This window comes from Trichomonas vaginalis, chromosome III, assembly GCF_026262505.1.
Source record: "Trichomonas vaginalis G3 chromosome III, whole genome shotgun sequence".
Taxonomy (NCBI): domain Eukaryota; phylum Parabasalia; order Trichomonadida; family Trichomonadidae; genus Trichomonas; species Trichomonas vaginalis.
In genome coordinates this window covers 20,704,949-20,720,070 of record NC_067205.1, presented here as the reverse complement: position 1 = coordinate 20,720,070, position 15,122 = coordinate 20,704,949, and the positions used below count along the sequence as shown (strand labels likewise).

The following is a 15,122-nucleotide window of genomic DNA, read 5'->3' as shown; positions in this document are numbered from 1 at the left end:
AGCTTAGATTTTTTATTCTTCCTCTTTGAAGTTATCGAAATATTCTGTTATTTTTTCCTTCAGTAATGTTAAGTCTTCTTTGAATGTAAGTATTGTGCAACCTTTGATGTCATAGTGTGTTTGAGGAAGAGTATTTTTGACAATTTCCTTTATTTGCTCATTCGGTGTCATTGAAATCGGTAAGTTTTCACGATAGAACCAGTTTCTGTCAGATTTATATATTTTAGCTAAGTCATAAAAGCTCTTGTTGTTTCTTCTGACTAAATGCAACATAACCATGTCACTGTCTTCTTCTTTCTCCAACTCTTCAGTATAAATCATATACCTATAACTCTTTTCCTTTCCTTTTGGTACTGAACGCAGTATTCTTTTCTGTATGCTTTTGTCTTTGGATTCAATGACTTCATCTTTTGCATGAAGTTTCTTTTCCATCTCTCCACGTTCTGCTTTATATAGTTCATCTAACATCATGAAAATATAACAAGCATAACGAGGTGAAGCCCACATTGCTACAGCATTTACTAAAAGTCTATGAACATAATAACCTTTCAAACCAGGAGCCAAATTCTTGCGATTTTCGTACGGAATCTCTTCTCTCGGTTTTCCGAGGGAAGCAATCATATGAGGAAATTCTTCTAAAAGTTCTTTTGTCTGTTGGTTTTCAAACCAATGATATGCTTGCTTTGTAGAACGAAGAGCATTCATTATACTTTGCATTTGGTACATGTCATCTTTGACTGAACGAATGAGACGTAACTGTTTGTTATATTGTATGTACTCGTATTCTTCATTTATAGCTTCATGGACTATAACTGTTGTTGTGTTCTCTAATGTTGTCATTACTGTCTTTACGAGATATAAAAATTGCTCACATTTGCTCACATTTTGGCACTTTTTGTACGTTTGTCAAAAAATTGTGAGGAAGATCTCACAAAAATAGTCAAAATGCGAGCAAATTTTGAGAAGTGCTCACATTTTGACATACGATTATTTTCATACGTTTTTTTGATGAATTCTAATAAAACTTCATTACCACTTTCAGAACGAAGCGTAACTTTTCAGCACGTAACGCTCTATCATGTGTAGTGACATATTATTCAAAAAAACTCAGATTGCTTATCTTATAATAACAATTTCATTAGAAAAAATGCACGATTTCACGCTAAAACTTTGAAGCAATTCTTAAATTCGGATAAAAAATCGATATGTATTACACTTTAAACTTCAAAAAATGGTTCAAAATTTAGACTTAGTTTATCTTAACAATATAGCAGATTTTAAGCCGAACAAGTAGGAGTAATAGAAATAGCTCTTGAAAATAATTACAATTAGTAATATGTAAGTCAAAGTTCGAGTATTCTAATAAATAAACGTTCCGGATTTTCTTTACTACAAGAATCAATACTTAATATATAGAAGCAACAGTAAAAACTTATTAGAGATTCAAAAAGAAAGTTGACTAAAGAGAATCTTTTTATATAAGTAATTTTATTTTTTTGAAATACGAGATCGAATAAACATGTATTTTATTTTATTACTATAATAATACGTTTTTACATAGTAAGAAAGTTTAGAGACTGAAATGAAATTAAAAATTGAGAAAAAAATAAAGCTTTTCTATAAAAATTCATATTAATATTTATTTGATTGAGTTAAAGTTATCCAATTTATTTGGTTCAGTTTAAAATTATTTGTATTTAAAATATTTTAGAAATATTTACAATAATATTCATATAATTATCGATTAAATCGTTGCAGAAAGTAAAATGATATAATTTGCTATATTTAGAATTTAAGAAATTTTAAATGGTGAAAAAAATAGAAAAAATATGAAAAAATAGACAAAATATTGGAGACTTCTAATTAAGAATGAAAGACTTGTCATTATTCTGGAATTCATAGCATGAAGATATTGTAAGGTACATTATGTATATATATATACATCTTTCCATCAAATAATCTTCAATCTACTTATAAAAAATATTAAAAAAATCATAAAAATGTTTATTATAATAACGATAAAGTTGAATAGAAATCAATGTTACATATTATTGAAATAAATCATCTTCGGCAATTTCAATGTTTTCTATCTTTTCATTTTTTGTTTCTTCTAAATTTATTTGAATGTCATCAAGTATTTGATCACTTGACATATACCTTTCAATTTCAATATCTCTGAAATCAATTCCAGAATGTTTGGACAAATCCTTATATTTTTTCATTATATCCTCAGGAATTAATGATATTTCCAGACCAAAATGCTCTTCAAATAACTGAATCTCTTCATTTATTTTTTTCAATTTAATGAAATACGACTGTTTATGATCACTTGTGTTTTTATCTGCCCGTGCATATCGATGCAAAATCGCTAAATCCACTTTCATTAAAGTGTGTACCGTCTTTAAAATTGTGGGATGTGAATATACAATATTTGTATTTAACACTTTGTTGTACGATTCTACGCCATTATTAGAATAAATATTGTCGAATACTTTGAGCTTGCTGATTGAATTATAGCTTGTGCTCCATGTTTTAATAAAGTATTTTGCAAATTCATTTGTATCTTGAATGCATTTAATTTTATTACAAACCAAATCAAAAACTTCTTCTGGCATGAATGGAGAAGCGCATAATAACTTTAAAAGAATTTTATTGTTAAGATCTTCTGGATCACATTTTTTCTTGAAATTCTTAACTAATGCTGCAATAAAGTGATATATGCATCCAGTCAATATGGTTTGCTCTCCTTTTCTTTTATAAATTGAGCCTTGAAGTGCTTTTTCGAAATCAGTTGTTATAACATCAAATGTTGATAAAGGAATTTTAATATCAGTATCATACTCCATAATACTAAATACTCTTTGATAATCAGTTTCTGTTCTTCCCGTCATGATTATATGTAAAAACGGTAGATACAGTTGAGTTGCTTGGTCAAAAATTAACAAATTTAATAATTGGCCATTCATTATTGATACAGGAACGACTTTGAAGGTTCCATCAATAAAACAATGTGATGAATACCGTGCAACTCGAATGAAACGTTCCAATCCAAAAAAATAATAGGCATTATCATTTTTTGTGCTTTGGGTAATAAAATATGATCTTTGATTAAAAAATTCTAACATTTCATTAATAAGATCAATCTCTGATTTTGATTTGACAGGATGAACTTCATAATACAGCTGTTGGACTTTCTTCTCTGATATCTGAATGAAATTAGTAGACTGGGCTTGATTACAGTCATATATCAGTGATTGCATACTTTCTTGTTTCTGATATCGTTGCGGTTGGATTTTTGACAACATAATCTTGAACTTGAGATTCAATATCATAGTTCATTGGATTTGTTCCTTTAATTATTTGAGATTGTTTTGCAGGTCGGCAGTTATGAAGTTTACTGTCTGGTTTTTCTTCAGGAGAAATATTTAATTTCTCATCAAAGACTTTTACATGCATACAAAAGTTGCATCTAGGTTTATATCCGCAATAATAAATAATTTCTAAATAATTATTATGAGCATTGTAACGTTGAAATCTCAAAGGATGACCATTTGTATATATGGTTAATGAATATTTAATACGTGCGGATTGGGAAATTGAAAATGTATGATAAGTCCTCAGAATATTTTTGATTCTTTTTCGGTGAATCTCTTTATTTTTATCATCAAAAGATTGATAATTAGGAATAAGTTCAATGCAAGCTTTATTAACGATAATAGATTGTTTATGCGTTGAAAAATTATTTTGGTAATCATAAGCAAAATTTGGCACTAGATGTGTATTTTGTAAATCTGTTAATGGAGGATTATCGGTTAAATGATTAGAAATTTGGGAAGAATAAGAAGCAGTTTCATTAGGTAGTGAGGATTGATGCTGAGGGATTTGACGCTGAATATCCGAATTTATTGTTGCATTTTGTCTTTGATGTTTGTGACTGCATTTATTGTTGCATTTTGTCTTTGATTTGTGTTTGGATGAAACTGCATTTATTGTTGCAGTTTGTCTTTGATTTGTGTTTGGAAATGAAACTGCATTTATTGTTGCAGTTTGTCTTTGATTTGTGTTTGGAAATGAAACTGCATTTATTGTTGCAGTTTGTCTTTGATTTGTGTTTGGAAATGAAACTGCATTTATTGTTGCAGTTTGTCTTTGATTTGTGTTTGGAAATGAAACTGCATTTATTGTTGCATTTTGTCTTTGATTTGTGTTTGGAAATGAAACTGCATTTATTGTTGCATTTTGTCTTTGATTTGGAAATGAAACTGCATTTATTGTTGCAGTTTGTCTTTGATTTGTGTTTGGAAATGAAACTGCATTTATTGTTGCATTTTGTCTTTGATTTGTGTTTGGAAATGAAACTGCATTTATTGTTGCATTTTGTCTTTGATTTGTGTTTGGAAATGAAACTGCATTTATTGTTGCAGTTTGTCTTTGATTTGTGTTTGGAAATGAAACTGCATTTATTGTTGCAGTTTGTCTTTGATTTGTGTTTGGAAATGAAACTGCATTTATTGTTTCATTTTGTCTTTGATTTGTGTTTGGAAATGAAACTGCATTTATTGTTGCAGTTTGTCTTTGATTTGTGTTTGGAAATGAAACTGCATTTATTGTTGCAGTTTGTCTTTGATTTGTGTTTGGAAATGAAACTGCATTTATTGTTGCATTTTGTCTTTGATTTGTGTTTGGAAATGAAACTGCATTTATTGTTGCAGTTTGTCTTTGATTTGTGTTTGGAAATGAAACTGCATTTATTGTTTCATTTTGTCTTTGATTTGTGTTTGGAAATGAAACTGCATTTATTGTTGCAGTTTGTCTTTGATTTGTGTTTGGAAATGAAACTGCATTTATTGTTGCAGTTTGTCTTTGATTTGTGTGTGGAAATGAAACTGCATTTATTGTTGCAGTTTGTCTTTGATTTGTGTTTGGAAATGAAACTGCATTTATTGTTGCAGTTTGTCTTTGATTTGTGTTTGGAAATGAAACTGCATTTATTGTTTCATTTTGTCTTTGATTTGTGTTTGGAAATGAAACTGCATTTATTGTTGCAGTTTGTCTTTGATTTGTGTTTGGAAATGAAACTGCATTTATTGTTGCAGTTTGTCTTTGATTTGTGTTTGGAAATGAAACTGCATTTATTGTTGCAGTTTGTCTTTGATTTGTGTTTGGAAATGAAACTGCATTTATTGTTGCAGTTTGTCTTTGATTTGTGTTTGGAAATGAAACTGCATTTATTGTTGCAGTTTGTCTTTGATTTGTGTTTGGAAATGAAACTGCATTTATTGTTGCAGTTTGTCTTTGATTTGTGTTTGGAAATGAAACTGCATTTATTGTTTCATTTTGTCTTTGATTTGTGTTTGGAAATGAAACTGCATTTATTGTTGCAGTTTGTCTTTGATTTGTGTTTGGAAATGAAACTGCATTTATTGTTGCAGTTTGTCTTTGATTTGTGTTTGGAAATGAAACTGCATTTATTGTTGCAGTTTGTCTTTGATTTGTGTTTGGAAATGAAACTGCATTTATTGTTTCATTTTATCTTTGATTTGTGTTTGGAGGAGAAACTCCACTTATTGTTTCATTTTGTCTTATATTTGAATTTTGAGCAGTTACTCCACTTATTGTTGCAGTTTGTTCATCTAATAAAATTTGTTCATTCTCCTCCTCTTTGAATTCATTGAATTCTTCGGAACTTAAATATCTGTTTAATAGAGAATCCGAGTTTTCGTTGTCTTCATCTTGAAATGGCCAATTCTTTCTTATATTGTTATCTTTATCATGAGTTTCTATAGAAAAATCATTTTTATCCTTTTGTTTACTTTCTTCATCATAATCGATATCACTATCATTCTCACTATAAGAATCTTCAGCTTCTTCATTTGGTAAAATTGTCTCATATAATTTATTTTTATTTCCATCTGAAATTGTTACTTTATACTCTCCTTCTAACATTTTTTTAATTTCATCAACAGGATTGAATACTTCCTGAAGACAATTGAAATTCATGATTTTAATTGCTTCTTCTATTATGTTATTGCTCATATACAACGCAAACTTGGCTGCCCACAATAAATTTTCGTCATTTTGTGATATTTGATTAATCTTTTTGTCTTGATCTTCAGAAGTTTTTATACTGTTTACAATCGGAATTGAAAATAAGTTAAAAGGCTTCTTTTTTCTTTTAATATTGATAGTAATTTTGTTATTACAGCGCAAATTATCCAGAACACCTAAATTTTTGTTATTTGTTGTTAATTCGAATGTGTTTAGAGGTAAACTTAGCTTGTGAGATATATATAAATAAAGTGTTAATGCTTTAACCGCTCTTGGTGGAATGACATATAATTTTGTATCCTTATAAATAAATTTAATGTAGTTTTCCATTTTTGTCACTTTTTAAGATCTTACAAAATATAGTTGATTTTTATCACTATTGAAATAAGATAAATAATGTAAGGACTCTAATTTTGTTATAAATATGAATGAAAACAGTAAAATGGATAACTTAAATATATAAAAATAAATATTGGAACAAAGCTATAACAAATTTTCATTCTTATTTATAAATTGATAAACCAAAGTAATACATTTTATTACATTTCGTGTAACATATACTAATATATAGATATTTTTGAGATAATGTATTTATCTGTAAAAATTGTATGTGATCAAATTTGATTGATAAATTTATTCAGTAATAATAAATTGCATGTACAATATATTATTGTCTTGCCATTTTTTTGCTCATAATAAAAAATCTTTAAAAATGATAACAATAAAAGAGTATTAAGTAAAAATTTATACATCCAAAATATATTTCAGTAACAGCATAATACGCCTATGCTAATTTTTAGTTCTTAAATTAAATAGATGTCCCTAATCCCATAGATATTCACCAAACTTGGCAAATTCTGAACGTGATCTACATATCCCTAGCAAGTAGATCATATTGGTATACGTATCTTGATCAAATAAAAAGAATATTTGTTGAATAATTTCTGTTCAAATTAAAAGTTCTTCAACTTACAGTAAATCTATCTGCCTTAAAAAGTATTACGATATTATGCAAAGTCAATTTTCTCCAAAAAAATATTTGAAGATGATACTTTAAGTATACCAAAAATACAAGAATTTTGAGAGAACTCAATGAATTTTTGTGAAGGTGGAGTTAAATTGAGAAGATTTTTGGTCAGAGAAAAACAAAAATTACTATCTGATAAAATGGTATTAAAATGAAAAAAGTTTAAACAAAGGAAATGAAGAATTTATATTATATTAGAATTTAAAGAGTAAATATAGTTAAGATAAACTAAGTCTAAATTTTGAACCATTTTTTGAAGTTTAAAGTGTAATACATATCGATTTTTTATCCGAATTTAAGAATTGCTGGTTAGAAAAAATATTTCCTCTTACTTCGAATGTAACGTTGAAGAAATTCAATGAGTTCACTGTCTGGAACTTTAACGACAGAGGCTTGAACTTTTGACATAAATGTTTTCGCTGTTGAGTCCATAGAGTCTGAAGTTGCTGATATAATGATTTGGTCATAATATGAGTCATTTCCTAAACGTTCTGTTATGAGTATATGACGAATTAAATTAAATGTCTTACCTGAACCCATCTTTACGATGGCATAATATTTCCTCTTACGTCGAATGTAACGTTGAAGAAATTCAATGAGTTCACTGTCTGGAACTTTAACGACAGAGGCTTGAACTTTTGACATAAATGTTTTCGCTGTTGAGTCCATAGAGTCTGAAGTTGCTGATATAATGATTTGGTCATAATATGAGTCATTTCCTAAACGTTCTGTTATGAGTATATGACGAATTAAATTAAATGTCTTACCTGAACCCATCTTTCCACAATAGAAATACACACCATTTGAACAGAACTCATAGTCCTTACTGAAAGGAAGAATAAGAGAAGAGTTAAGTTTGTCTGTAGTTTCATTCATGTCTTCATCTACGTCATGTATTAAATGCTTCATTTTATCTCCATTAAAAATGCAAGTCAGAAATATTCAGAACATAGCACCGAGTCTAACTGACAAGAGTATAAAGATATACTATGAACACGTTATGATGAAACCTACCAAAATTCAAGAAAGTCAGTATACTTATGAATATCCAAGACACTGGGTAGAGTATGTAGGAGGTGAGAAAGCTATTGAAATCAGACAGGTTCGAAGTATTCCAGCAGGAAGAACAATATTATTGAAGAACTTTAATGTTTTGAGGTATAATGATGAAACAAAGAAGCAAGATAGTTTCCCTGTTGCTGTGTATGTGAACTTAGATACAGGAGATGACATGAAAGTTTTTAATACAAAGCTTCAAACGGTAGTGAGAGAACAACTTACTGCGGAAGGACATCCATTACCTTCAGAAGTTAGCATAGCATATAATTTTGAAACAAACACAATAGATTTTAAAGTCGTCTCTGCAAAGAAGTCAGGATTTACATTTAATGAAGCAGATGTATATTCGAATGAAAACTTCAAAGCTATTGCATGGTTAGATAATGACGATTGCTTTAAGAAAATATTTAAATTCAGTGACTCAACGATGTCAATAGATGACCTTCGTGGAATGTTACCATCGACGTTTACAGTAGAAGGTTCAGCAGGATTGCTTACAAGATTGTCAATTGGTGGTATTTGGTCTCGTGAGAACATTGTTATAAAATCCAGTATAAGTGAATTTGCTGAAGAATCTATATTATGTCTTTCAAACTACATGTATTCGCCGCCGAAGCATTATAGTATAACAAACTTTGTCAGTAAGTTTAACATAAGACTTGTCGAACCTTCTTCAATGAAAGATGTTGTGCTACCTAAAGATGGAAAGGATGGACTCATTATTGAAATGATTTTAATTGCATATTAAATGAGCTTGTTCTTGAAGGTCATTCATGATGAAATAACTGTTGTAGAAGATGTTAGCAATCGTTCAGACATTTTGAAGCGTATAGATGATATAAGAAATAAGTTAGATAGACCGCAAAGCGGTGAGGGCGAAGCCCGTGAGAACGCTTATGTTTCATTGACTTTCTCCAGTAACGAGAACTTTTATGAGATAATATTGAAGAGAGATGATTTTAATATGGTGTAAATGGTAGCTTGGGCAGCTTTAGGCGCAATGGGAACAAAAGCATTAGCATTTGGAGCAAAAGCACTTGGAGCTTATGACGCAGTAAATAAAATGAGTGGAGGAAGGGTTTCGAAGACATTAGATGCAAATAAAGGGAAGATTGGAGGCTGGGTTGCAAAGAAGTTAAGATTAAATAAAATAGGGCTCATAAATAAAGCATCCAATTTGGTTGCGACTGAGTCAGAAAATGCTTTAGGAAAGGACGATGAGTTTGCAAAACACGCAAAAGACTTTAATGACCAGATGAAAGGTGAAACAATGCATTTAAATAGATTCGATGGAACTAAAGAAAATGTTTCTTCTCCACCAGTGGTTTATCCATACGGACCTTATGGAATGTATGGAAACCCTTATGAACGACCATTTGACCCATTGACTGGTGGAAGTAACTGGTATCATTACGGACGAAGAAGAAAGACAGTCAAGTTGGAGACAGACGTGAAGAAAGCAACTAAAAAGAAACCAAGGAAGAGAGTTATAAAGCAATGAATTCAACAGGGTGAAAAAACAGGTGAGATCTCACCACTTCACCTAAATTTATTTTTGTGCTATGTTTTCATACGTGTGAGGGTGGTGATATCATTAATTTTTAAGTTTATTTTATATTTTATTTTTATATAAATGACGAAAACTATTGAGATAACAAACTACAACGGTCATGAGTTCAAGAATTTGTTCTTCGTTCCTCGTGAAAATACATTCTATCAGATACGAGGGAGAAAGGGTAAAGTTAGTTTGAGCGTTTATGACTACAAGCATAATGGAAAGTTTATACAAGCATATGATACAAACGGTAAGCGTGTTTCATTAGCTTTGTCAAAACTTACTAACATTTATTTTGACAGTGACTTTGACCTATATGAAGAAGAAAGTGAGTCAGAAGATTATGAGCTGTTATGTGAAGCACAGCAATGGGAGGAGTTGCAATACTTTTGTAAGTGAGAACGTTTATTTTTTACATTAGTGAGGTGAAGTGGTTGGTGGCTTTGTAAATATTTAAGGTTAAGTTAGTGTTGTCGTTTGTGTTGTAAAATATACGTTAACGGTTTTGTAAAGTGTCAAATTCACATATAGTGGGTAAGGAGGCGCGCAGTGCCGCCGTACCCATGATATGTGTACTAACTGCGAGGAATTCCGCATCTTCTCAATTTCCCTGGACTGCGGAACACACGGCAGTCGTCATGGTCTATTCTCTTGTGTGTGCAATCCAGGCAAAACAGATCGCCACCAATTCTTCGACACAACAATTTCGACTAATTGGACATACGAGGACTACCATACGTGGTTTGATTCTCTTAAGGTTAATAAAAACCACGTAGCTGGAGTAGTCGGAGATGGTTTGCCAGCCCAGGTTAAAGGACTCTGCCACTGGAGGCCAGAAGGAGCCCTTTTCCCTGGCTTACAAACCGTGTACATTCGTTGCCTTAACCACGTCTTGAACAATGCTATTGTCCACGCACGTAAGCAATGTCCATTGTTGAATGAACTGATGAATAGAGTTCACCAGATTATCATTATCTTTAAGAATCACGATATGAGAGCGAGATACAAGATCAGGGTTCCATCAATCCCGGAAACTCGCTGGCTCTACATATATGATACTCTGTTTTTCATCTTTGATAATCTGGAAACAATTAATACTGCTTTAAGAAGTGGAGATCTTCCACTATCCCTTTCCAGAGCTACACGTGAACAGTTACAATGGACACGTGATGGAATTCCTCCACTCTTTAAAGATGCTTTAATGATATTCAAGCTATCTCATACCGAAATGGCTCACCAAAAAGGTGACATTTTTGGCGCCAATAATTTGATTTTTCTGATTCTTTCTATTTAGATATATTTATTTAATATTCATATTCCTTTATATTGCCTCATATTATTTCCCATTTTTAATCATATTATACAAATCTTTAATAATTTTTAATGTTTTGAGCTTCAAAATCTTGTTCTAACTATTTTCATTCATATATCCTAGAAAAAATTAAAAAGTTTTTTAGAAATAAAAATGTTTGTATGTAAAGTATTGAAAATATTCTAGATGAGAAGACATTCTCCAGAAGAGATTGATATTGATTGGCTTTGTGAAGCCATCACAAAATCAAATAATGCAGTTAAGTTAACTGATATTTGCGCGAAAGCTAAAATAAATCATGAAGGCAGAGTTATATATAATCATACTATCTTAAAGTATTCCTAGAAATTTCCAAAATTAACCGAAATATAACTGTACAGAATTACTATTTTCGAGATAAAATTCATATGGAAATACTAATTCATAACGCTTTATGTTATATAAAATTTAATTTATAAAAATTTCAAAATAAATCAAATTTAACACAATGAATATAACTGCAATCGAGGTTTTTGACGATTGATTCTTACGAGAAGTTTTCCAAACTTTGAGTTAATGTCTTGACATTAACTCAAAGTTTGGAAGTCTAATAAGGGGAATTGTAGGCTATGAGGTACTGATTATATATCAGTGCCTCATAGCCTGCAATTCCCATTAGAAATCGGAGAAACTTTGTCCGCATAACTTATGATGCGGACAAAGTTTCTCCCATTTCTACTTAGAATGAAAGGGCAAGAGGTATATAGGTACACTATATATCTCTTGCCCTTTCCTTCTTACCTAAAGACTTCCAATCTTATTTTTTTTCCAATTTTCCCCTAAATTTAAATCTTATATAATATAAATAAAATGCATAATATCAATCACAAAAATTAATGTTTATTTTTTTAATTAAAATTGCCGCGCAATTTAAGGTTTCTGTCACTTTTTTTGTTAGCCATTTCGGTACGAAACATTAATGATATTCAAGCCATTAAAGCAACTTCAATTATGGCTGGAATCCAACAAGTCCATGGGTGCTTATGCATTCCTGATGATACAACAGTGCCAAGGGATGTTGGATGAAATGGCAGGAAGATTAACGCCAGATGGTGAAGAGATTCTCCGATCAATCACTACAATATTCAAAAATGATATGAAAGAATATGGTAGAATTGATTTGCTTCGGTTTGCTTTCGGCTTTACACCGTTAGCAAGGAAGATAATCAGAGACAAGAAGGGTTTTGGAGGAAAGACAAGCTATCCACCTATAATGCAGTTGAAAGATGTGCAAGTCCCAACGATTCCTTCCCTGAGGATCATCAATCGCGAGATCACATTTGAGAAACTCGGCGAAATCCTTGAAGAAGAACGAACAGAACGTGTTGACGAGGTAGCCGAGCATGATGAAGAGATCCAGCAAGCAGAAGAGGAACAAATGCTTAACGACGATCATGCAGCTGAAACAAATGCCGATGGTTCGAGGAATTCCTTGGTCTGGGATGTTGTAGATGAAGAGATAAAAGATCTATACACATTCATGATAACAATCCTCAGACAAAGAGCAATTGCCGAATCAACAGTTGAGCCAACGATCAATAAAGACGATAGAGCCAAGGAATTGAGTGATGCTTACGATTTCTTCATAGAGCAAGATGATTCCCATCTTATAAATGGTCATCATCTTGCTCAAAATGATGGCAAGTTTTGGTACATGAATGGCATAAAGCAACTAAAAGCAATAAGACCAATTGGAAAAAGGATGATGTCACTTTCGTGCAGTGAAGCAGATGTAGAACGTGTAATATCTGAATTGCGAAAGACAAGAAATTCAATGAACGAATCATGCAAAGAAGAATATGTAACATGCCGCTTCTTCATCAAGTTGAATGATGATCAATTTGATATTTGATTTTGTTTTTTAATAAAATTTATTAAATAATTTGTTTTAAAAAGTATTATTTTTATTCGTAAAGATATTAGACAGAAGGTGGCCAGCCTAATGTCTATCAATCTTTAATATTAGTAGTAATTTCCCGCATTTCTGAATGATGATTGATTAGCTTTGTTGTTATTGATGTAAAACTGGATAAGTATTAAATAATTATATTAATCTTGGCCAGGGGACTGCTGATGGCCAGTCAGCAGCGGCCACTATGAATCATTATAATTATTTAATACCTAAATTGAGGTAAAAAGCAATAAGACTTGCCGAGCCTCATGCCCCTACCTCATATAAATAGAATCACACTTTAGTGAATCAACATCTATAAGAATGAAGTGTTTTGAAGCTGAAATAATATTGAATAGAAATTAATTTTTTCTGAAATTTTGAATGAAATTATGGGAAATAAAAAAATTACTAAATATTGTATTCATACAAATATATAGGGTGTCCAAAGGTGTGTTTAGCACAAACCTGAATACTGCGAATAGAAATAAACAAGTTACATATATATAAAGTTTATTTAAATATAATCACCATTGGATTCAATCACGCGTTCGCAGCGATCGATCCAGGCTTGAAAGACACGCTTTAAATCATCATGAGAAAATTGCTCAAATTGCTCTCTTACAAAATTTTCAAGATCATCTGGACTCGCGAATTCGCGTCCTTCAGCTCTCTTTTTTAGCGTGCCGAATAAATAAAAGTCAGAGGGTGCAATATCAGGTGAATAAATTGGGTTTGGAACAACTTTGACATTGTTTTCCACCAAGTAATTCATTACCTTATGACTTTTGTGAACTCTTGAATTATCAAAATGAATTGCAAACTTTTGTTTTTGTTGTTTGGATTTCTCAAACTCATCAGAATTGATAATTTGAGTAAGAACATTGTCAATTAGATACTGAGCATTCATCGTATTAGGTTTTTGAAGAATATCAATTGCGATGATGCCATTCACGCCCCAAAAAACCGACAACATAATCATTGGTGTGTCAATTTTCATCCTTCGGGATCCACATGATTTTGGCTTCTGTTGCATATTGAAACCAAGACTCGTCCCCTGTTACTAAAAAGCGAAACTTCTTGGATTGATACGCACCCAATATAGAGAGGAGCTCTTTCGAAGATTGGACTCTAGATTTTTTTTGAACTGAATTAAGGTTGTGCGGAACCCAACGTGTATACGCTAGTTTGTAGTTCAAATAATTGTGCAGATAATAACTGACTGTTGTACGTGGTATCTTTGTCATCTCCTCTATCCTTCTGAGTGATGCTCTTGGGTCTTCATCTAGCGCTTGAAGAATTGCTTTGATTTTTCTTTGATCCGGCGATTTTTTGTCAATTTTTATGATGGGCGCCTTTTTGTTCATGAAGTGATACATCCTAACATGATACATTACAGTGGAATAGCTAGGAGCATCCATACCGAAGCATTTTACCAATGTCTCGTAGATTTTTTTACAGTCTTTGCATTTTTTTGCAAGAGCAAGGATGTTTTCTTTATGATTCATTAAAAAAATGAAAAAAATCCCGCCAAAATTTCCCGCGAAACCGCCTCTTGTCTCAAAATTCATTTTATATCCCGGCATGGCGCCAAAATACAACATATTCATCATATACATATATTCATATTTTTTATTATATATTTATAATCAGCATATATCTCCTTTAATAGTCTCATATAGAGCGCTGTGCTAAACGCACCTTTGGACACCCTATATTATTTTAAAGGAAAAATAGATGCTGATAGAAACGATGAAATTTTTTGAAAACTTTACAATTAATTTATGTTCGTTAACCACAGAGCTTGCAATCCAAAGCTCACGTTAGACAACAAGAGTCATGAAGTCTCATACTAAGGGATATCCAACATATATTTTAATAATCTAATGTTTGTGACAAATATTCAACATAAAATTAAGTTTTCGTTTCGTTACAAGGCATTCATACTTTGGAGATATCATATTTAATGTACAGAAAAGTTAATATTAAACAATACATGCTAAAGAATTAATAAATAAGATAATAAAATAAATTTATACGTAATTACTATCATTTAATATGCTTTATGCTGTATAATATTGATTAAGAGGCATTAAAAGGTTCCATAGTCTGCTTTTATAGGCAAGATTTTTGATAAAAATTTTAAATTTTGAAAAATGATGAGAAAAGGAAAAAAAGGTAAATGAGAGCA

The 15,122-nt window shown here is 31.2% G+C and overlaps 6 protein-coding genes and 1 pseudogene across 7 annotated transcripts, besides 5 other annotated features; 3 read left to right on the top strand and 4 right to left on the bottom strand.

Moving 5' to 3' along the window:
- Positions 1 to 10,270: part of a mobile genetic element that runs on past the window's edge.
- On the bottom strand, positions 13 to 840 carry TVAGG3_0736510 (KilA, N-terminal/APSES-type HTH, DNA-binding family; the record flags this gene model as incomplete). The annotated part of the gene is made up of 1 exon (XM_051244723.1): positions 13 to 840. One exon carries the CDS (start codon positions 838 to 840, stop codon positions 13 to 15), a length of 828 nt encoding a protein of 275 aa, XP_051091310.1.
- Positions 853 to 7,382: a mobile genetic element.
- On the bottom strand, positions 5,595 to 6,000 carry TVAGG3_0736490 (uncharacterized protein; the record flags this gene model as incomplete). Its single annotated transcript, XM_001311810.2, has 1 exon — positions 5,595 to 6,000. A coding segment is annotated over one exon (406 nt), but the record flags the coding sequence as incomplete, so codon positions are not given.
- Positions 7,385 to 7,951, bottom strand: TVAGG3_0736470 (uncharacterized protein; the record flags this gene model as incomplete). Its single annotated transcript, XM_051244722.1, has 1 exon — positions 7,385 to 7,951. One exon carries the CDS (start codon positions 7,949 to 7,951, stop codon positions 7,385 to 7,387), a length of 567 nt encoding a protein of 188 aa, XP_051091309.1.
- On the top strand, positions 8,562 to 8,882 carry TVAGG3_0736460 (uncharacterized protein; the record flags this gene model as incomplete). Its single annotated transcript, XM_051244721.1, has 1 exon — positions 8,562 to 8,882. One exon carries the CDS (start codon positions 8,562 to 8,564, stop codon positions 8,880 to 8,882), a length of 321 nt encoding a protein of 106 aa, XP_051091308.1.
- TVAGG3_0736450 (protein of unknown function, DUF4107 family) lies at positions 9,108 to 9,272 on the top strand (the record flags this gene model as incomplete). The annotated part of the gene is made up of 1 exon (XM_051244720.1): positions 9,108 to 9,272. A coding segment is annotated over one exon (165 nt), but the record flags the coding sequence as incomplete, so codon positions are not given.
- A 1,300-nt stretch (positions 10,271 to 11,570) lies between the features above and the next one.
- Positions 11,571 to 11,777: a mobile genetic element.
- Positions 11,778 to 11,959: 182 nt separating this feature from the next.
- On the top strand, positions 11,960 to 12,892 carry TVAGG3_0736420 (ribonuclease H-like family; the record flags this gene model as incomplete). Its single annotated transcript, XM_001294202.1, has 1 exon — positions 11,960 to 12,892. The coding sequence occupies one exon, from the start codon at positions 11,960 to 11,962 to the stop codon at positions 12,890 to 12,892; it is 933 nt and encodes a 310-aa protein (XP_001294203.1).
- A 476-nt stretch (positions 12,893 to 13,368) lies between these two features.
- Positions 13,369 to 14,646: a mobile genetic element.
- TVAGG3_0736400 lies at positions 13,449 to 14,550 on the bottom strand (annotated as a pseudogene). Its single transcript has one exon. A coding segment is annotated over exon 1 (1,102 nt).
- A 458-nt stretch (positions 14,647 to 15,104) lies between the features above and the next one.
- Positions 15,105 to 15,122: part of a mobile genetic element that runs on past the window's edge.